A 22504-nucleotide genomic window follows, 5' to 3' on the forward strand; every position below is an offset into this window, starting at 1 on the left:
TCATCAGTGCTTCCAGAGTTACAATTTCTAAGCAGACTACTTAGAGTTAATGTAACCTAGAAGGCTAGTTGGTTAATGGGGTTTCAAGCCTATCTGCTACACCAGGGTCATTAAGACAACATCTCACCTGTCTACCACAAGTCAACAATACTTATTGATGTAGTTTTTAAGTATTATTTTCGTGAATAATGTATATTATGAATTATGTATTATGTATTATGTATTTCACAGTTCTTCACTCATACATACTCTAGCAGTGTCACTGTATGAGCAGAGGTGTATGTTACAGTGTCACTGTATGAGCAGAGGTTTATGTTACAGTGTCACTGTATGAGCAGAGGTTTATGTTACAGTGTCACTGTATGAGCAGAGGTGTATGTTACAGTGTCACTGTATGAGCAGAGGTGTATGTTACAGTGTCACTGTATGAGCAGAGGTGTATGTTACAGTGTCACTGTATGAGCAGAGGTGTATGTTACAGTGTCACTGTATGAGCAGAGGTGTATGTTACAGTGTCACTGTATGAGCAGAGGTTTATGTTACAGTGTCACTGTATGAGCAGAGGTGTATGTTACAGTGTCACTGTATGAGCAGAGGTGTATGTTACAGTGTCACTGTATGAGCAGAGGTGTATGTTACAGTGTCACTGTATGAGCAGAGGTGTATGTTACAGTGTCACTGTATGAGCAGAGGTGTATGTTACAGTGTCACTGTATGAGCAGAGGTGTATGTACAGTGTCACTGTATGAGCAGAGGTGTATGTTACAGTGTCACTGTATGAGCAGAGGTGTATGTTACAGTGTCACTGTATGAGCAGAGGTGTATGTTACAGTGTCACTGTATGAGCAGAGGTGTATGTTACAGTGTCACTGTATGAGCAGAGGTGTATGGTACAGTGTCACTGTATGAGCAGAAGTGTATGTTACAGTGTCACTGTATGAGCAGAAGTGTATGTTACAGTGTCACTGTATGAGCAGAGGTGTATGTTACAGTGTCACTGTATGAGCAGAGGTGTATGGTACAGTGTCACTGTATGAGCAGAGGTGTATGTTACAGTGTCACTGTATGAGCAGAGGTGTATGGTACAGTGTCACTGTATGAGCAGAGGTGTATGGTACAGTGTCACTGTATGAGCAGAGGTGTATGTTACAGTGTCACTGTATGAGCAGAGGTGTATGTTACAGTGTCACTGTATGAGCAGAGGTGTATGGTACAGTGTCACTGTATGAGCAGAGGTGTATGTTACAGTGTCACTGTATGAGCAGAGGTGTATGGTACAGTGTCACTGTATGAGCAGAGGTGTATGTTACAGTGTCACTGTATGAGCAGAGGTGTATGTTACAGTGTCACTGTATGAGCAGAGGTGTATGGTACAGTGTCACTGTATGAGCAGAGGTGTATGTTACAGTGTCACTGTATGAGCAGAGGTGTATGGTACAGTGTCACTGTATGAGCAGAGGTGTATGGTACAGTGTCACTGTATGAGCAGAGGTGTATGGTACAGTGTCACTGTATGAGCAGAGGTGTATTATACAGTGTCACTGTATGAGCAGAGGTGTATGGTACAGTGTCACTGTATGAGCAGAGGTGTATGGTACAGTGTCACTGTATGAGCAGAGGTGTATGGTACAGTGTCACTGTATGAGCAGAGGTGTATGTTACAGTGTCACTGTATGAGCAGAGGTGTATGGTACAGTGTCACTGTATGAGCAGAGGTGTATGGTACAGTGTCACTGTATGAGCAGAGGTGTATGTTACAGTGTCACTGTATGAGCAGAGGTGTATGTTACAGTGTCACTGTATGAGCAGAGGTGTATGGTACAGTGTCACTGTATGAGCAGAGGTGTATGTTACAGTGTCACTGTATGAGCAGAGGTGTATGTTACAGTGTCACTGTATGAGCAGAGGTGTATGGTACAGTGTCACTGTATGAGCAGAGGTGTATGTTACAGTGTCACTGTATGAGCAGAGGTGTATGGTACAGTGTCACTGTATGAGCAGAGGTGTATGGTACAGTGTCACTGTATGAGCAGAGGTGTATGGTACAGTGTCACTGTATGAGCAGAGGTGTATGTTACAGTGTCACTGTATGAGCAGAGGTGTATGGTACAGTGTCACTGTATGAGCAGAGGTGTATGTTACAGTGTCACTGTATGAGCAGAGGTGTATGTTACAGTGTCACTGTATGAGCAGAGGTGTATGTTACAGTGTCACTGTATGAGCAGAGGTGTATGTTACAGTGTCACTGTATGAGCAGAGGTGTATGGTACAGTGTCACTGTATGAGCAGAGGTGTATGTTACAGTGTCACTGTATGAGCAGAGGTGTATGTTACAGTGTCACTGTATGAGCAGAGGTGTATGTTACAGTGTCACTGTATGAGCAGAGGTGTATGTTACAGTGTCACTGTATGAGCAGAGGTGTATGTTAGTGTCACTGTATGAGCAGAGGTGTATGTTACAGTGTCACTGTATGAGCAGAGGTGTATGGTACAGTGTCACTGTATGAGCAGAGGTGTATGTTACAGTGTCACTGTATGAGCAGAGGTGTATGGTACAGTGTCACTGTATGAGCAGAGGTGTATGTTACAGTGTCACTGTATGAGCAGAGGTGTATGGTACAGTGTCACTGTATGAGCAGAGGTGTATGGTACAGTGTCACTGTATGAGCAGAGGTGTATGTTACAGTGTCACTGTATGAGCAGAGGTGTATGGTACAGTGTCACTGTATGAGCAGAGGTGTATGTTACAGTGTCACTGTATGAGCAGAGGTGTATGGTACAGTGTCACTGTATGAGCAGAGGTGTATGTTACAGTGTCACTGTATGAGCAGAGGTGTATGGTACAGTGTCACTGTATGAGCAGAGGTGTATGTTACAGTGTCACTGTATGAGCAGAGGTGTATTATACAGTGTCACTGTATGAGCAGAGGTGTATGTTACAGTGTCACTGTATGAGCAGAGGTGTATGGTACAGTGTCACTGTATGAGCAGAGGTGTATGTTACAGTGTCACTGTATGAGCAGAGGTGTATGGTACAGTGTCACTGTATGAGCAGAAGTGTATGTTACAGTGTCACTGTATGAGCAGAAGTGTATGTTACAGTGTCACTGTATGAGCAGAGGTGTATGGTACAGTGTCACTGTATGAGCAGAGGTGTATGTTACAGTGTCACTGTATGAGCAGAGGTGTATGTTACAGTGTCACTGTATGAGCAGAGGTGTATGTTACAGTGTCACTGTATGAGCAGAGGTGTATGTTACAGTGTCACTGTATGAGCAGAAGTGTATGTTACAGTGTCACTGTATGAGCAGAGGTGTATGTTACAGTGTCACTGTATGAGCAGAGGTGTATGTTACAGTGTCACTGTATGAGCAGAGGTGTATGGTACAGTGTCACTGTATGAGCAGAGGTGTATGGTACAGTGTCACTGTATGAGCAGAGGTGTATGTTACAGTGTCACTGTATGAGCAGAGGTGTATGTTACAGTGTCACTGTATGAGCAGAGGTGTATGGTAGTGTCACTGTATGAGCAGAGGTGTATGTTACAGTGTCACTGTATGAGCAGAGGTGTATGGTACAGTGTCACTGTATGAGCAGAGGTGTATGGTACAGTGTCACTGTATGAGCAGAGGTGTATGTTACAGTGTCACTGTATGAGCAGAGGTGTATGTTACAGTGTCACTGTAATATCTGGTGTGTTTGTACTCTTCTATTATGATATAAAAACTATTGAGTGATTAACTATTATTTCTACTACTGCTGTTACTACTAGTAATTTATTTAGTAATTTTAGCATACAAACAGAGGTACAAAAAATACAGGTAAGAGCAGTATGCCAAAGCCACTTATATGCATAGCATTACGGGCTGGCTTAAAATTAACTTAAGATTAACTAAGCAATGATGAAATCAGTGATAAAACATTATTGTAAACAGATAACTATAAAGCACAAATGAGTATTACAAAGACAGGTCATATGGTTGCTTGCATTGTTGTACATTCAGTCGAATGGAGTATTCTGTTAGGTCTGTTAGATTGGGTCCTAGGTTTAACATTTGTGTGATATAATTGTGAGTAACATATAGGACATACAATTTATAAGGTTCAGTTATTCAGGGCCTTTTATGTGCATTGAGTTTTTGCATAGTGTGAGATGGACACGAGGAACATCAAAGAGTGATCTGTGCCTTGTGTTATGGTCATGTGTTCTGTTGAGGTTGGCAAGGAGATGTTTGAGGGGAGGGTTAATATCAGAGTTAAGTGTTCTATGTATGTAATAGGTGCAATAATAAGTATGGATGTTTTGTATGGTGAGTAGGTTTAGTGTTTTGAATATTGGTGGAGTGTGCTGCCTGTAGTGAGAATTTGTTATCATTCTAACTGCAGCCTTTTGTTGGGTAATTAGTGGTCTGAGATGGTTAATTGTTGTTGAGCCCCATGCACAAATTCCATAGGTGAGATAGGGGTAAATAAGAGAGTGATATAGGGCCAGGAGGGCTGACTGTGGAGCATAGTACCGTATCTTCGATAGTATGCCTACAGTCTTGGAAATTTTCTTATAAATTTGTTGTATATGTGTATGAAATTTGAGTCTATTATCGAGGTGGATTCCTAGGAATTTTCTCTCTGTTAGCTTTGTGATAGGTGATCCGTTTATTGTTATGTTAAGAGGTACTTCTGTAGCTCTGTTACCAAACTGAATGAAGTAGGTTTTGTCAATGTTTAGTGTAAGTTTATTAGTCCTCATCCAGGTAGATATTTTCTGTAATTCGGTATTTACAGTATTGGCTAGCGTGACTGGGCTCGGGTGAGAGAAGACGTATGTAGTGTCATCTGCAAATAGTGTGGGTTTGAGTAATTGCGAAGCATTTGGTAGGTCATTTATGTATAGGAGAAAGAGAAGAGGGCCTAGGACACTTCCCTGTGGGACACCAACTGTAATTGGTTGTGCGGAAGAGCTTGCCCCATTTGCATACACATATTGGCTTCTGTTGCTGAGGTTTGACTTGAGGTAGTTGAGGGAGTGCCCTCTTATACCATAGTGTGACAATTTTACGTGGAGCAAGTCATGGTCAACTGTATCAAAAGCTTTACGTAAGTCAATGAAGATCCCCAGTGGGACTTCTTTTATCTCTATTGCAGTGTATATATGTTCTAGCATGTGTATAATAGCATCATTAGTATTTTTATTAGGCCTGAATCCAAATTGGCAGGGGTTGAGAATGTTATGGGAGATGAGGTAGGAACTGCTGCTATTACTATTACTACTACTACACAGATGAACCACTGAGCTCCTTACTGAGATGAAGGTTGTAAGTGGTGTACTAACTGAGAGAATTGTTCTTCCTGCTGAGACATTGTCACAACATACAAGATTCTCTTAAGTATAGAGAAGATAGATATACCATGTCAAGTGTGTGATCAAACATGAAAATGAGCTTTCCTCACTCTCTCTCTCACTCACTCCCTGACTCCCTCATTCGCCTCTTGAAACATTAGAAGTGTTCTTGGTCATGTTCATCCCTGGAGACCAAACACAGTGGCGTTCTTAACCCTGTCTCCCTGCCCCCTGTCCCCTCTCCCTGCCACCTGCCCTACCCTCCTTGCCTCTCGCCTTTATAACCCTCCTTCAACTCAAGCTTCTGGCCCCTCTGTCACTTGTTGTGGTGACGAGTCTTGTTGTGCTTTACAAAACTAATTTTATATACCTATAAATACAAAGATTAAAGAGAGTGTTGAGTGAGTGTTGTTGAGCTTGGCAACACCAGCCCGAGCATCATGCAACAAACACTACTGCACTAACAACTAAGCAACAAACACTACTGCACTAACAACTAAGCAATAAACACTACTGCACTAACAACTAAGCAACAAACACTACTGCACTAACAATTAAGCAACAAACACTACTGCACTAACAACTAAGCAACAAACACTACTGCACTAACAACTAAGCAACAAACACTACTGCACTAACAACTAAGCAACAAACACTACTGCACTAACAACTAAGCAACAAACACTACTGCACTAACAACTAAGCAACAAACACTACTGCACTAACAACTAAGCAACAAACACTACTACACTAACAACTAAGCAACAAACACTACTGCACTAACAACTAAGCAACAAACACTACTGCACTAACAACTAAGCAACACCAACTAATTTTAGAGAAGCTGGGTACGACCAGGAATTATACTACATTTATTTAGAAAGATAAAACTCTGCCTCTGAGTTAGTGTAGGGAAATATAACATTAATTCACAGAAATAAATCTAGAGTGTGTGTGTATAGCAACGCGTAGGCCAGAATTAATTCATAACAAAATCCATACACACACAGGCGGTGCCAGGAGCTACGACTCAAAACCTTTGCAACAATAAACGAGTGAGTACACATACAGGGTGGGATGAGGTGTGACTGGGCCCCTGTAGCCACAAATGAGTACACACATGTACGCATAAACCCACACACACACACACACACAGGAGAGAGAGAGAGAGAGAGAGAGAGAGAGAGAGAGAGAGAGAGAGAGAGAGAGAGAGAGAGAGAGAGAGAGAGAGAGAGAGAGAGAGAGAGAGAGAGAGAGAGAGAGAGAGAGAGAGAGAGAGAGAGAGAGAGAGAGAGAGAGAGAGAGAGAGAGACAGACAGACAGGGGTGGGTAGGCTGCATTTTCTCGTCCTGTAAAAGGCTTTCGACACAGTTCCGCACAAAAGATTAGTGCAAAACTAGAGGAACAGGCAGAGATAACAGGAAAGGCACTGCAGTGGATCAGAGAAAACCTGACAGGAAGGAAACAACGAGTGATTGTACATGACGAGGTGTAAGAGTGGGCACCTGTGACGCGCGGAGTTCCACAAGGGTCAGTCCTAGGACTGGTGCTGTTTCTGATATATGTGAATGACGTGACGAAAAGAATAGATTCAGAGGCGTCCCTGTTTACAGACGATGTGAAGCTAATGTGGAGAATTCAAGTGGATGAGGATCAGGTAGGACTACAAGGGGATCTGGACAGGCTGTACACCTGGTCCAACAACTGACTCCTGGAGTTTAACCCCACCAAGTGCAAAGTCATGAATACTGTGGAAGGTCAAAGAAGACTGCAGACAGAGTACAGTCTAGGGGACCAAAGACTACAAACCTCACTCAAGGAAAAGGATCTTGGGGTGAGTATAATACCGAGCACATCTGAGGCGCACATTTTTTGATGATGTGCAACAGTTAGGTATCTTTATTCCGAAATGTTTAGCCTACCTAGCAGGCTTCTTCAGTCGAGTACAGAAGAGTGAGCAGCAGTAGAGATGTAAAGACGATGTCATCAGTCCATTGCCCTCGAAGACGTAGTTTTGAGGTGGCCAGTCCCTCAGTTTGGAGAAAAGTTTTGCTCCATAGTCCGGAACATTGTGAAGTTGAAGCAACAGTATGGAGACACTGATGAGGTGAGGCGCAGCTCACTAGTAACAGAAAGAATATAATAGTTGAGAGGGCGAGTCCCTCTCAGATCCATCCATTCCCACTTGAAATAGTTGTCCAGACATCAATTAATACATTTATTATCACCATTAAAACCTTCACTATTACCATTATCACCTATGTTATCACCATCATCACTCTTAATATCACCTTTATAATATATTGTTATATTATTGCAGAGAGTTGTGTTGAGGTTGAGTCAGTATGAAGGTGGTGGAGCACATGACGGTACTGCTGCTGGCGGCGCTACTCTCACCTAGGTAACTATATTACCCACTCTTATTACACTCATGGAGTAACGCTGCACCCGTAGGGGTCATATAACATCAGGTTCCATCTGAGGAAGGGGAAGGGTAGCTCCAGTGTCATAGATCAAGAGCCGTTCACCAGCATCAAGGTTCCCACTCCTTAAGACGTAACTGTTCAATAATTCCATCAAAAATGGAACAGCGAAATGAATTTCATTTATGAATATTTGATTATTATAATAAAAGTCAATTGGTTTATACTGGAACATGAATTACGTTATACAACAACAATCTTTTGTTTATTTTACAACTATATTAAAAGTGGGAATAGAATTATGGTACAAATTATACACACACACACACACACACACACACACACACACACACACACACACACACACACACACACACACACACAAATATATATATATATATATATATATATATATATATATATATATATATATATATATATATATATAGGCAAGGAATTCGCGAGAGCAGGCGAAATATACACAAACACTGATCTCTGGCTGAAGGAGACTCGAACCTACGAACCTTAAGACAAGGTACGCAGTGCTTTACCAATCTACCCACACTGGACTGGACAATACCTTGGCGTGTAGCTTGCGCTACACATTTTGATCCAATATATATATATATATATATATATATATATATATATATATATATATATATATATATATATATATATATATATATATATATACATGTATATATATAAATTGACTATGCAATAGTAAATATAGTTGTAATGTAAATTAGTGATATATAGTGTTGTTACCTGCGTAATGACTAATCATGACATGACAGTGTGTGGGCGGAAGATGCATTATCAGTCGCAACAAAGGAGGTGATAGACATCTTGGGTGACCGTGACGCCTATGATTCTTCCATCAGACCTTCTGTAGCCGGTGGTGGTGAGTAGGCCTACTTCAGTTATGAGTATCGTAGGCGAGTCAGGAGTAGGCATGCTGATCCATAAATGTTATAACACATTATATAATGTATATACCATATAGGGAATCGTAGTTTGAAGGGGAAAATGAAATAAAGGCCGTCAGGGCATATATCTTAAAGCTTTGTCTCAGGAAACAGACTGTTTTCTGAACCTACCTTCATTTAATTTATAAGTACTGCATTAACTTAACTAACTGGTGTGTGTGTGTGTGTGTGTGTGTGTGTGTGTGTCTTATTCACAGGTGCTACTGAGGTACACATCCAGACTTACTTCCGGGACATTGATATTGATGATGTAAACATGGTACGTACCTAATATTGATGATGTAAACATGGTACGTACCTAATATTGATGATGTAAACATGGTACGTACCTAATATTGATGATGTAAACATGGTACGTACCTAATATTGATGATGTAAACATGGTACGTTCTTAATATTGATGATGTAAACATGTTACGTTCTTAATATTGATGATGTAAACATGGTACGTTCTTAATATTGATGATGTAAACATGGTACGTTCTTAATATTGATGATGTAAACATGTTACGTTCTTAATATTGATGATGTAAACATGTTACGTTCTTAATATTGATGATGTAAACATGTTACGTTCTTAATATTGATGATGTAAACATGTTACGTTCTTAATATTGATGATGTAAACATGTTACGTTCTTAATATTGATAATGTAAACATGGTACGTTCTTAATATTGATGATGTAAACATGGTACGTTCTTAATATTGATGATGTAAACATGGTACGTTCTTAATATTGATGATGTAAACATGTTACGTTCTAAATATTGATGATGTAAACATGTTACGTTCTTAATATTGATGATGTAAACATGTTACGTTCTTAATATTGATGATGTAAACATGGTACGTTCTTAATATTGATGATGTAAACATGTTATGTTCTTAATATTGATGATGTAAACATGTTACGTTCTTAATATTGATGATGTAAACATGTTACGTTCTTAATATTGATGATGTAAACATGTTACGTTCTTAATATTGATGATGTAAACATGTTACGTTCTTAATATTGATGATGTAAACATGTTACGTTCTTAATATTGATGATGTAAACATGTTACGTTCTTAATATTGATGATGTAAACATGTTACGTTCTTAATATTGATGATGTAAACATGTTATGTTCTTAATATTGATGATGTAAACATGTTACGTTCTTAATTTTAATGATGTAAACATGTTACGTTCTTAATATTGATGATGTAAACATGTTACGTTCTTAATATTGATGATGTAAACATGTTACGTTCTTAATATTGATGATGTAAACATGGTCCGTTCTTAATATTGATGATGTAAACATGGTACGTACCTCAGATACCCTCACCAAGGAAGTTCATTACTTCTTTCATTATAAATTATTATAACCATAACTAAGCGCTAAACCCACACGGGTCATACAGTGCACTTCATTATGAGGGATTTTCATTCATCTTCTTTCATAAAGAATCTCATAAGTTTAATTAACAGTTTGATCTTCACTATAAAAATTATTATATTGATATTATTACTTGACAATTAAAAGTATATTTGTTATCTTATCCAATAATAATAATAATAATAATAATAATAATAATAATAATAATAATAATAATAATAATAATAATAATAATAATAATTAGACTTCAATTGAAAGTTCTCTATATTTATTAACCTTTTAGTGTGTGTGTGCTCACACACACACACACACACACACAAACACATGTATAATTTATATATCCTGCAGGAGGCCAATTTTGACATCACCTTCAGGATGATCTGGAGGGACAGTCGCCTCGCCTTCAGTAGTCCAGCAGGTAATGTTGCCCGTAGTACTTATAACATTTATTATAATATTGTTAACAACAGCATGTATAATAATAATAATAATAATAATAATAAATCATATTAACAGTACTGTAATACTAAACTGACGTATAAACTGAGTATGGAAACTAAACTAGATTTCGAACCCTTCTGGACCATTTTAAGTTTCTGCAAAACCATACGGGTTTCAGCGCTTTCTTTATCATAATAACCCTAATAATGTGCAAGAAGTTCCACTCGAACTACTGCCACTACAATTTCTACACACAGGAGTGACGTATGTGACCATCTTGGATCCATACTTGGCGTGGCTTCCAGACGCCTTCTTCAAGAACGCCAAAACCACCCAGCACAAGTCCATCCACCCTGAGAGTTTCATAAGACTCTTCCCTGATGGCCGTCTTATTTACAGCTCCAGGTCTGTGTCCGACTCTTAAGTTTTATTTTGACTTGGTCACTTCCTCTACTCTCTTCCTGTGTTGACTGTGGTTGGAAGTCTGTATTTTTGTTGTTCCGTTTTTAAGGGGTTCGACGGCTTATGGTGTTGTTTTGTGTTTAAGGACTTCGACAGTTTATGGTGTTCCGTGTTTTAAAGGCTTTGACGGCTTATGGTGTTGTTCTGTTTTTAAGGACTTCGACGGCTTATGGTGTTCCTTTTTTATGGGCTTCGACGCTTATGCCGTATGAGCCCTAATCTTTCGAACAATTGCTATTCGAATCCTCTTATATGACCACTGACAGGCTGCACCATATCAAGCACTTCACTCAACTCAGATTTTTATGGGGTGGGGGGGGGGTGAAGGAGGAGCAGGAGGAGTTAAAGCTTATGTTTCGATTTATGATCCATTCAAGGGAAAGTGAGGTGTAGTGCTTGTTTGCTGTAAGATTCAACCAACTGTTTAGAGGTAAAATAAAGCTAACGATGTTAGCTGTGTTAGCTCGAGATGTGCAGCAGCGAGGGACAAGTGATTCATAGTAAGTCTTTAACCAGTATAAGTCAAGGAAGAGTATGATGTTTGTCTCATTGTTAATACTTTATTACTATTACATTAATATCACCTCTATGTTACAACTGCTGCTTCTGTTACTTCTGCTACTGCTACTTACTATTACACTGATACTACCTCTGTATACTACAACTATTATTACTTCTTATTCCACTATCACTGCTACTACTTTACTACTATTACATTAATAGTACATATGTATATTATAGTAGTAGGTTGGTTATAGTAGTAGGTTGGTTATAGTAGTAGGTTGGTAGACAGAACCGCCCAGGGTGGTACTACCGTCCTGCCAAGTGAGTGTAAAAAGGAAACATGTAATTGTTTTACATGATGGTAGGATTGTTGGTGTCTTTTTTCTGTCTCATAAACATGCAAGATTTCAGGTAAGTCTTGCTACTTCTACTTACATTTAGGTCACACTACACATACATGTACAAGCATATATATATACACACCTTTCTGGGTTTTCTTCTATTTTCTTTCTAGTTCTTATTCTTGTTTATTTCCTCTTATCTCCATGGGGAAGTGGAACAGAATTCTTCCTCCGTAAGCCATGCATGTTGTAAGAGGCGACTAAAATGCCGGGAGCAAGGGGCTAGTAACCCCTTCTCCTGTACAAATTACTAAATTTAAAAAGAAAAACTTTCGTTTTTCTTTTTGGGCCACCCTGCCTTGGTGGGATACGGCCGGTTTGTTGAAAAAAAATGTATATTACAACAACTACTACTGGTATTACTTCTTCAACTAGAGTTAGTACTACCTGCAGACTAGGCTACCTGTAAGGGTTATGGTCTGGTCCCCGCGGCTCGCTCCCAGACTAGGCCTACTACTTATACTAATGCTACTGCTTTATATTGCTATTTTAATTATTTACTCATGGAGTGAAGGTTCTTCCAGACTAAGTTAAATTGTGTGGCTATGTACAGGGTCATGAACGATTCTTTGGCGAAATATTAAACAAATTTTATGTTCGCTTTAAATAATAATATTTGATAAAGACCCCGATGGAAATAAGTCACTTTGACTATTTTGGGGGTTATCCTAATTAATTTACAATGTGAATAATAACTGTATTTATGTACATCTATACTTAAATAAACTTATTGTGGATGTTGTACCGATGTGCACCTCTGGTGATATGCTCGGTATTATGCTGACCCCGAGGTCCTTCAAGTTTGAGATTTGTAATCTATCAGTGTGTGTGTACTTACCTACTTGTTGCAGAGGTCGATTCACAGCTCCTGCCCCCGCCTCTTCGCTGTGTGTTCCATCTGAATTCAGTCAATAAAATTAATAATAATAATAATAATAATAATAATAATAATAATAATAATAATAATAATTATTATTATTATTATTATTATTATTATTGTTAATGCTATTATTATTATTATGTTCAAGCTCTAAACCCATCAAGAGTGAATTCAGTAAAACATATTTAAAATAGTTTTGGGTAACAGCTTTACAGGAACCATATCTAGACCTGATACTATATTGTTGAGTTTAAATAGAAGTCTCTAGTCTCACTACTGCAAGCAGAGTCTCTAGTCTCACTATGCAGAGTCACTAGACTCGCTGCTCTGCAAGCAGAGTCACTAGACTCACTATGGAAGCAGAGTCACTAGACTCACTATAGAAGCAGAGTCACTAGACTCACTATGCAAGTAGAGTCACTAGACTCACTATGCAAGTAGTCACTAGACTCATTATGCAAGTAGAGTCACTAGACTCTATGCAAGTAGAGTCACTAGACTCACTATGCAAGTAGTCACTAGACTCACTATGCAAGTAGAGTCACTAGACTCTATGCAAGTAGTCACTAGACTTACCAGTCACAAGAATGTTTTTCCCTCAGGTTGAATCTGAAGCAGAGTTGTCCCATGGATCTACAACGTTTCCCTCACGACACACAAGTGTGCCACATCAACGTCGCTAGCTGTGAGTACTAACACATTACACGACACACAAGTGTGTCACATCAACGTCGCTAGCTGAGTACTAACACACTACACGATACACAAGTGTGCCACATCACCTGGAGTTTACCTGGAGAGAGTTTCGGGGGTCAACGCCCCCGCGGCCCGGTCTGTGACCAGGCCTCCTGGTGGATCAGCCCCTGATCAACCAGGCTGTTGCTGCTGGCTGCACGCAAACCAACGTACGAGCCACAGCCCGGCTGATCAGGAACTGACTTTAGGTGCTTGTCCAGTGCCAGCTTGAAGACTGCCAGGGGTCTGTTGGTAATCCCCCTTATGTGTGCTGGGAGGCAGTTGAACAGTCTCGGGCCCGTGACACTTATTGTATGGTCTCTTAACGTGCTAGTGACACCCCTGCTTTTCATTGGGGGGATGGTGCATCGTCTGCCAAGTCTTTTGCTTTCGTAGTGAGTGATTTTCGTGTGCAAGTTCGGTACTAGTCCCTCTAGGATTTTCCAGGTGTATATAATCATGTATCTCTCCCTCCTGCGTTCCAGGGAATACAGGTTTAGGAACCTCAAGCGCTCCCAGTAATTGAGGTGTTTTATCTCCGTTATGCGCACCGTGAAAGTTCTCTGTACATTTTCTAGGTCGGCAATTTCACCTGCCTTGAAAGGTGCTGTTAGTGTGCAGCAATATTCCAGCCTAGATAGAACAAGTGACCTGAAGAGTGTCATCATGGGCTTGGCCTCCCTAGTTTTGAAGGTTCTCATTATCCATCCTGTCATTTTTCTAGCAGATGCGATTGATACAATGTTATGGTCCTTGAAGGTGAGATCCTCCGACATGATCACTCCCAGGTCTTTGACGTTGGTGTTTCGCTCTATTTTGTGGCCACAATTTGTTTTGTACTCTGATGAAGATTTAATTTCCTCATGTTTACCATATCTGAGTAATTGAAATTTCTCATCGTTGAACTTCATATTGTTTTCTGCAGCCCACTGAAAGATTTGGTTGATGTCCGCCTGGAGCCTTGCAGTGTCTGCAATGGAAGACACTGTCATGCAGATTCGGGTGTCATCTGCAAAGGAAGACACGGTGCTGTGGCTGACATCCTTGTCTATGTCGGATATGAGGATGAGGAACAAGATGGGAGCGAGTATTGTGCCTTGTGGAACAGAGCTTTTCACCGTAGCTGCCTCGGACTTTACTCTGTTGACGACTACTCTCTGTGTTCTGTTAGTGAGGAAATTATAGATCCATCGACCGACTTTTCCTGTTATTCCTTTAGCACGCATTTTGTGCGCTATTACGCCATGGTCACACTTGTCGAAGGCTTTTGCAAAGTCTGTATATATTACATCTGCATTCTTTTTGTCTTCTAGTGCATTTAGGACCTTGTCGTAGTGATCCAATAGTTGAGACAGACAGGAGCGACCTGTTCTAAACCCATGTTGCCCTGGGTTGTGTAACTGATGGGTTTCTAGATGGGTGGTGATCTTGCTTCTTAGGACCCTTTCAAAGATTTTTATGATATGGGATGTTAGTGCTATTGGTCTGTAGTTCTTTGCTGTTGCTTTACTGCCCCCTTTGTGGAGTGGGGCTATGTCTGTTGATTTTAGTAACTGTGGGACGACCCCCGTGTCCATGCTCCCTCTCCATAGGATGGAAAAGGCTCGTGATAGGGGCTTCTTGCAGTTCTTGATGAACACAGAGTTCCATGAGTCTGGCCCTGGGGCAGAGTGCATGGGCATGTCATTTATCGCCTGTTCGAAGTCATTTGGCGTCAGGATAACATCGGATAGGCTTGTGTTAATCAAATTTTGTGGCTCTCTCATAAAAAATTCATTTTGATCTTCGACTCTCAGTCTGGTTAGTGGCTTGCTAAAAACTGAGTCATACTGGGACTTGAGTAGCTCACTCATTTCCTTGCTGTCATCTGTGTAGGACCCATCTTGTTTAAGCAGGGGCCCAATACTGGACGTTGTTCTCGATTTTGCTGTGAGTACTAACACACTACACGATACACAAGTGTGTCACATCAACGTTGCTAGCTGTGAGTACTAACACACTACACGACACACAAGTCTGTCACATTAACGTTGCTAGCTGTGAGTACTAACACACTACACGACACACAAGTGTGTCACATCAACGTCGCTAGCTGTGAGTACTAACACACTACACGATACACACGTGTGTCACATCAACGTCGCTAGCTGTGAGTACTAACACACTACACGACACACAAGTGTGCCACATCAACGTCGCTAGCTGTGAGTACTAACACACTGCACGACACACAAGTGTGCCACATCAACGTCGCTAGCTGTGAGTACTAACACACTACACGACACAAGTGTGTCACATCAACGTCGCTAGCTGTGAGTACTAACACACTACACGACACAAGTGTGTCACATCAACGTCGCTAGCTGTGAGTACTAACACTACACGACACAAGTGTGTCACATCAACGTCGCTAGCTGTGAGTACTAACACTACACGACACAAGTGTGTCACATCAACGTCGCTAGCTGTGAGTACTAACACACTACACGACAACACTTCAGACTACCAGAAACACAACACAATACCTGTCTTTCATCACTGTTTTTGTACATGAGAAAGGGAAAGCTAATAAATCTGAAGTATAAGTGTGGCAGGCAAATTAAGTGTAAGTTAGAAACAATGAAATCTAAACATGCAAGATAAGGAAACATGAGCCAAAAGGTTTTCTTAGCCAAGATAAGAAATGTTAGTTAGTCTAGTCTACGATATAAATATAACAATCAGCATGGGATCAGGCTGGCTGCTCGCCCTCTGCCTCACATACCCTCAACTTACACTCTTGTTAGTCTTACATTTATTACCTTACCAGATGTTTGTGTAAGAATTTAAACACAACACTGGTTGTTATTACATTAAGCCAGGATTTTTTTTTCACATTTTGTGTGATAAACTGGTTGATAATATTGCTTTGCACGGGAAGAAGAAGAAAGCTGCTGTTTGGCTCTGAAAATATCGAGAGGAATTTCCCCCACATATCTGAACCGTGGCCAAAATAAAGCCCAGATGGACGAGACAAAATCTCAAGGGTAACTTGTGTAGTTTGTGGTGCCACTAGTGTGTTACCACCAGACCAAGACTTTATCCACAACGTCTTGTAATAGCAATTGTGTATCATAATAATACTTATATTACTACAAATATTATCACTACTTTCGGTAAGTTAGGCTTAAAGCCTATACATTGCACGAAAATAATTAAGGCTACTATTATGAATTATTATTATTATTATTATATGAGCAAATTACCTGCATGAGGTTTACAGGGTATTACCTGAATTATTACAGGCAAGTAATCTGGGTGAGATAATTGGGACTTAAGTCACAGTAGGTCGCCGAACTGTAATTCCCTCGATGCCCACTTCTTCACCACTCTCACAAAAAAGCTAGACCTGACATTAAATTAATAATTACAACGTTAAACATTAATACCAGTAATGGTAAATTATAAACTAATGTGGACTGTATATGATTAGGCTTGCTGGGTACACAAACGAAATTCGTATTACCGCTTACTATTTAATTACTGTAGATGAATCATACCACAACACCTGCCTAACACCTAGACCCTACACTGGCCAGTTAGAGATCTAAATGCAAGGACTAATGGTGCGCTTTCCTGTGAGTGATGGTGTATTCCTCTTCTTCCACCATCTACACGTAATTCTTGAGGTCCCGCAAATTTCCTGGCCCAATTCTTCAGAAGGGGACTTTAACATGGGTTTCTATTACAAATTCAGGCCGAAAAACCCCATATGACCTTCGAGAACTCCTGATTACATTGCACAGTTCTGTCCAGTGTTCACACATTAAATTCAATATGGAGTCTTCTGCCCGCGGCGTCACTCCCCCGGCTGTTCTGCCTCCCCCCACTCGAAATTTCTCAAAGGGTCCAAATAGCATCACATTTTAATACGCAATTATTAAATTATTCATTTATATGTTCTACATTTAGGAAATTTTGTAAAAAATTTCCACAGCTACACTGCACCTGTACGCCATCATTCACTACACGAGGGTCATTAAATATGCATATTGTACACTACCAGTCAAGAATACTTTAATACTTTAGTGTTTATTGAATACTGAAATCTCTAAAATAAAAAAAATAAAGAAAACTCAATATGTATATTCTACTACTACTACTACTACTACTACTACTACTACTACTACTACTACTACTACTACTACTTCTACAGATGGGTACACGAGTGATAACTTGGTGTTCAGGATGGCTGACGAGTCTCCTATTGCATTCAGTAGAGAACTTCACACGGACAGGTTCTCCTTTGAGAAGTACGAAACTGGCTTCTGCAACAGTACCACTGCTACAGGTGAGAGAGATAGAGAGACAGACAGACAGACAGACAGACAGAGAGAATGAGAGAGAGAGATCGACTTACTAACACATCACCCGCTGTTCAACAGGAGAATATAGCTGTATAGAAGTCAGCATGAAGATTCGGCGTGTGTTCGGCAGCTACCTCCTAGACTGGTACATCCCCACTATCTTCCTGGTGATCGTGTCTTGGTTCGCCTTCCTGATCCCTCCTACTCAGTTCCTGGGCCGCCTGCTGCTCACCCTCATTCCCCTCATCACTCTGGCCTCCTTCTGCAACCTGTTCAAGGAGTCCCTGGCATCAGTTCCTTACATCAGAGCCGTGGACATCTTCACCGGCATCTCCTTGGTCATCATCTTTGGTACTCTGGTTCATGTCATCCTCTGCCAAGTCCGAGGCTCCAAGAGTCAGGAGAAGGTGAGTTGTTCTTTCTCACTAGTTATAGTCATGTTCGCTGCCACATCTTTGTAGACAGTAACACAAAATAATCTAACATAATCTAAGCTAACCGACCGTAGCCTAACCTAATTCAGGTGGCTAGAATGTCGCACTGCTGACAAGATTAAGGACAAGTTTCACGTTGCATGACATGCTTTTATTGAGATAACACTTCGCTCTGTGTACAGCTTTATCAAGTTACATTTCGTTCCGTGCACAGTTTGAACAGATTATGTTTCGCTATGTAAAGCTGTATCACACTTCGCTCTGTGTACAGCTTTATCAAGTTATTATAAAAAAATCTTAATGTTGTCCCAATAAGAACTAGTTCTATAGAGTGTATCTTCTCTCTAACCTAACTTAAGTTCATCTAACTTAACGTAATTTAAGCTTTAATGAACATTGTGTTTCAGTAGTTCGTTATGAAAAAAAGACACCACTCCCACGAGCCCTCTTAGGGCAGGGAAGGTGCCAGAGCCAGAGCTTGCTACCACTCACGAGCTGCACTGGGGTGAGGTGGATGGCAGACCAGAGGCCTAGCTTCTCCCTGCGAGCCCCGTGAGGGCGGGGAATGGGGCTAGACCTGGGGATGGTTGGTCCCGAAGCTGAGGAGGTACTTGTACCTCCTCCCATGGCAGACATAGGTCTCAGACACTCCCAAGACAGGGAGCCATGGCCGGGTCACCATCTGGAAAAATAAACCGGACCGGGAGAGTACCGGCGAATCAAGAACAGAACAACAGTTCGTTATGAGGTACAAGCGTGTTCCACATGTTTATTAAATGCCTGGACCCTAAGCCTCATACTCATCCTGTGGGAGGCAGTCAAAGGAGTTCAGAGGTACATAATGGGTCCAGGAACTGAGCACATTATTTTGTTTTAGATCTAAGAAAGTTACAGTAGTAACTAGTGACGGCGTCTTTGGGTCGGTATCGGGAGGCTTCGGTCACCCAAAAATAATACATAACAGTAATATTTAATACTATTAATACCGGTGCTTCCAAAATAAGATAACATGTGGAGTATACCTGGAGAGGTTTCCGGGGGTCAACGCCCCTGTGGCCCAGTCTGTGCCAGGCCTCATGGTGGATCAGGGCCTGGTCAACCAGGCTGTTACTGTTGGTCGCACTTAACCCGACGTACGAACCACAGCCCAGCTGATCAGGTACTGACCCTGATCCACCATGAGGCCTGGTCATGGACCGGGCAGCAGGGGCGCTGACCCTCAGAATACCCTCCAGATATATTCCTAGCCACTCTCCCTTTTAGCCAGATAGTCAAGCCCTCCCCCCTCGCCCTCTCCTGACCATTCGAAATTCTGGCACAGCCCTTGCAATGAACTATTCGTAAATTTATGAAATGAATCACGAAAACAAACACTAGTTTATATGTTGTCATGAGTTACAACAGTCAATATTTAGCAAGGTACCCTTGTATTTAGGTAAATTAGGAGGGATATTATTTACTTACAATAAGCAACGTCAGTGTATTGTTTCAGGAATGTCTGGTTATATACTACTTTGGATAAAATATTTTGACATTTCTTGAACATTTGAGAATATAATAGTTAGTTATTAATTCTATTTTCTTTTGCATTCCAACACAGAGGCAGACACCAACTTTTGTATCAACTTTTACATTTAGTTAAATGCTTATTATTTAAGAGGACACAAGATATACACACTGAGAGATGTATTCATCTCACCATATGTATGTTCAAACTTAACTCTAATCCTTATTTTAGGGATTAAATTATTCTTATCTAGTGATGGAAGGGTTTAAGAGGCGCCTGAGTCACCCTGTCTCTTAACATCACGTTTATTTTTCCCATATAATCTACCTTGTCCATAATGACTGAACTTTGCTCAGACCTCTATAACACAATTGTTCTCAAAGATTTGTTAAGTTATACCATAAATTAAGGAAAGATCCTGAACTTCACCTTACGAAAGCAAAGTAAATGCGATAGTAATTATGGCTAAGGTAGATTATAGTGGAAAAATGACATTATTAGAAAACAGGGGAAGTGATATGCTTTAAACGAACTTCTTCGACATGGGAAGTTTTAAATTCACAATTTGTTTATGCTGTACTATAACAATTAAATTTTAACTGTATGTTCAGAGGACAGAGAGCGCAGAGGAAGGTGAGGGCAACAAGGGCACCAGTGACGGAGAAACGTCAGGAATGCGACGTTTGATGGCCAAGGCTGCAGAAAGAGCCAACTTTCTCTCTCGTCTCCTCCTGGTTGGCACTTACTGTGCCTTCCTCTTTGTTTACTTCGTCGCCTACTGTGGCACTGGCTAGATGACCACTCTGGCACTACACTGTGGCACTGGCTAGATGACCACTCTGGCACTACACTGTGGCACCTCACAGGATCTAATTTTTGCAAAAGAAAAAAAAAAGTCAGAACTTATAGAATAATTTTTCATGAAGTTCAGGAAATATAAATTTTAATTTTAAAACTTTAACTATTACATTTAAGTCATAATGTTATTGCTATTTTCGGGGGAGGGTTAGTGGCTCTTGATCCGAGGAATTGGACCTGAGTTTATGGTATATATATATATAAGAAGTTTCAGGGATAACTATTTTTAAGCATTTTTTCACATATTCTTCAGTAATACTTAAATTATCAGTAAGTCTTGAGATTATAATACTGGAAAGTTATCATTAAAATGTTTATCACTTAGAGAATGTTTTCAGAATGTTGTCTTTAAAATGTTTATATACGGAAGTCAACTTTGTTAGTGTTATATATAAGCTAATTTTCAGTATTTGTTTAAGAGTACAACTAATTAGAGCTGTCAGTGACACTTTACCTTGACACGTCTGCTGACAGCCATATTAACTGATAGATATATCAGCTAATATGGCTATATATATATATATATATATATATATATATATATATATATATATATATATATATATATATATATATATATATATATATATATATATATATATATATATATATATATATATAAGCTGTCAGACATGAGCTGAAAAACAATCAGCTGATAGATATATAAGCTGACAGACACTTCAGCTGACACCAGAGTGGAGGATAATAAAATTTACACAGATTTCGAGTTTAATAAACCTTTTAAATATCAATGTGTGATTCTTTTTGGAGAGAGAGAGAACCCATCAAGTAATGTACCTTGTCGCCAGTAAGGTGGCTCTTGATCCAAGTAATTGGGCCTGACCTTCCCTTGGATCAAGCTGGATTGCCTCTCATTAACCCCAGGCGCCCTATGACCCCTATAGATTTAGCGCTCCACTTCCCCAGTGAATATAAAAAATGTATTTATCTATGAATAAACAGAAGAATGATAGTTCAGGAATTACAACTTATCTATGTATATAAATGGCAGAAAACAAATATAGTGAACAAGATGAAGTAATAATGCTAGTTAAAAGAAATATGAAGAGAAAAAAAAAACAGAATATTTTACTTCAGGTGAAGACACACAGGTACTGACCCCAGACGCTGAACCATTCAAGGTCAACAAAGTAAGATCACCTTTAAAGAGGACACAACTATTTATACTATTTCCCTGAAGGATTTTTGATGCTGCATTCAGGTCTCAGGCTTTTTAGAGAAAGTAATAGGTGTAAGGTACTAGTAACCCTATAGCCCAACAAAGATAATACTGGGAGGCAAGGTTTTATATAGTGAAAGGCACCAGTGGCCCTATAACCCCAACAAGAATAAAAATACCGGGAAGCAGGGTATGATACGGTGTAAGGCACTACTGGCCCTATAACCCCAACAAGAATAAAAATACCGGGAAGCAGGGTATGATACGGTGTAAGGCACTACTGGCCCTATAACCCCAACAAGAATAAAAATACCGGGAAGCAGGGTATGATACGGTGTAAGGCACTAGTGGTCCTATAACCCCAACAAGAATAAAAATACCGGGAAGCAGGGTATAATATGGTGTAAGGCACTAGTGGCCCTATAACCCCAACAAGAATAAAAATACCGGGAAGCAGGGTATGATACGGTGCAAGGCACTAGTGGCCCTATAACCCCAACAAGAATAAAAATACCGGGAAGCAGGGTATAATATGGTGTAAGGCACTAGTGGCCCTATAACCCCAACAAGAATAAAAATACCGGGAAGCAGGGTATGATACGGTGCAAGGCACTAG

At 40.1% G+C, this 22504-nt stretch overlaps 1 protein-coding gene across 2 annotated transcripts; it reads left to right on the forward strand.

The window, feature by feature from the left end:
- The first annotated feature begins 7629 nt into the window (after positions 1 to 7629).
- On the forward strand, positions 7630 to 21429 carry LOC128698031 (glutamate-gated chloride channel). Of its 2 annotated transcripts, XM_070097496.1 has the most exons (9): positions 7630 to 7739; positions 8562 to 8668; positions 8951 to 9012; positions 10489 to 10558; positions 10839 to 10986; positions 13431 to 13513; positions 17759 to 17893; positions 17988 to 18316; positions 20462 to 21429. In XM_070097496.1, exons 1-9 carry the CDS (start codon positions 7684 to 7686, stop codon positions 20642 to 20644), a joined length of 1173 nt encoding a protein of 390 aa, XP_069953597.1. In that variant the 5' UTR covers positions 7630 to 7683; the 3' UTR covers positions 20645 to 21429. The 2 variants fall into 2 exon arrangements, with proteins under 2 accessions (XP_069953597.1, XP_069953598.1); XM_070097497.1 differs by lacking the exons at positions 7630 to 7739; positions 8562 to 8668; positions 8951 to 9012 and adding an exon at positions 10050 to 10066.
- The last annotated feature ends 1075 nt before the right edge of the window (positions 21430 to 22504 follow it).

The sequence above is a fragment of the Cherax quadricarinatus genome, chromosome 58 (genome assembly GCF_038502225.1).
Source record: "Cherax quadricarinatus isolate ZL_2023a chromosome 58, ASM3850222v1, whole genome shotgun sequence".
Taxonomy (NCBI): domain Eukaryota; kingdom Metazoa; phylum Arthropoda; class Malacostraca; order Decapoda; family Parastacidae; genus Cherax; species Cherax quadricarinatus.

Coding starts and splice junctions, on each gene's coding strand:
- LOC128698031 (XM_070097496.1), top strand. CDS start 7,684: ATGAAGGTGGTGGAGCACATGACGGTACTGCTGCTGGCGGCGCTACTC. Junction 10,987..13,430: donor CGTCTTATTTACAGCTCCAG/GTCTGTGTCCGA, acceptor TTTTTCCCTCAG/GTTGAATCTGAAGCAGAGTT. Junction 18,317..20,461: donor GCTCCAAGAGTCAGGAGAAG/GTGAGTTGTTCT, acceptor CTGTATGTTCAG/AGGACAGAGAGCGCAGAGGA.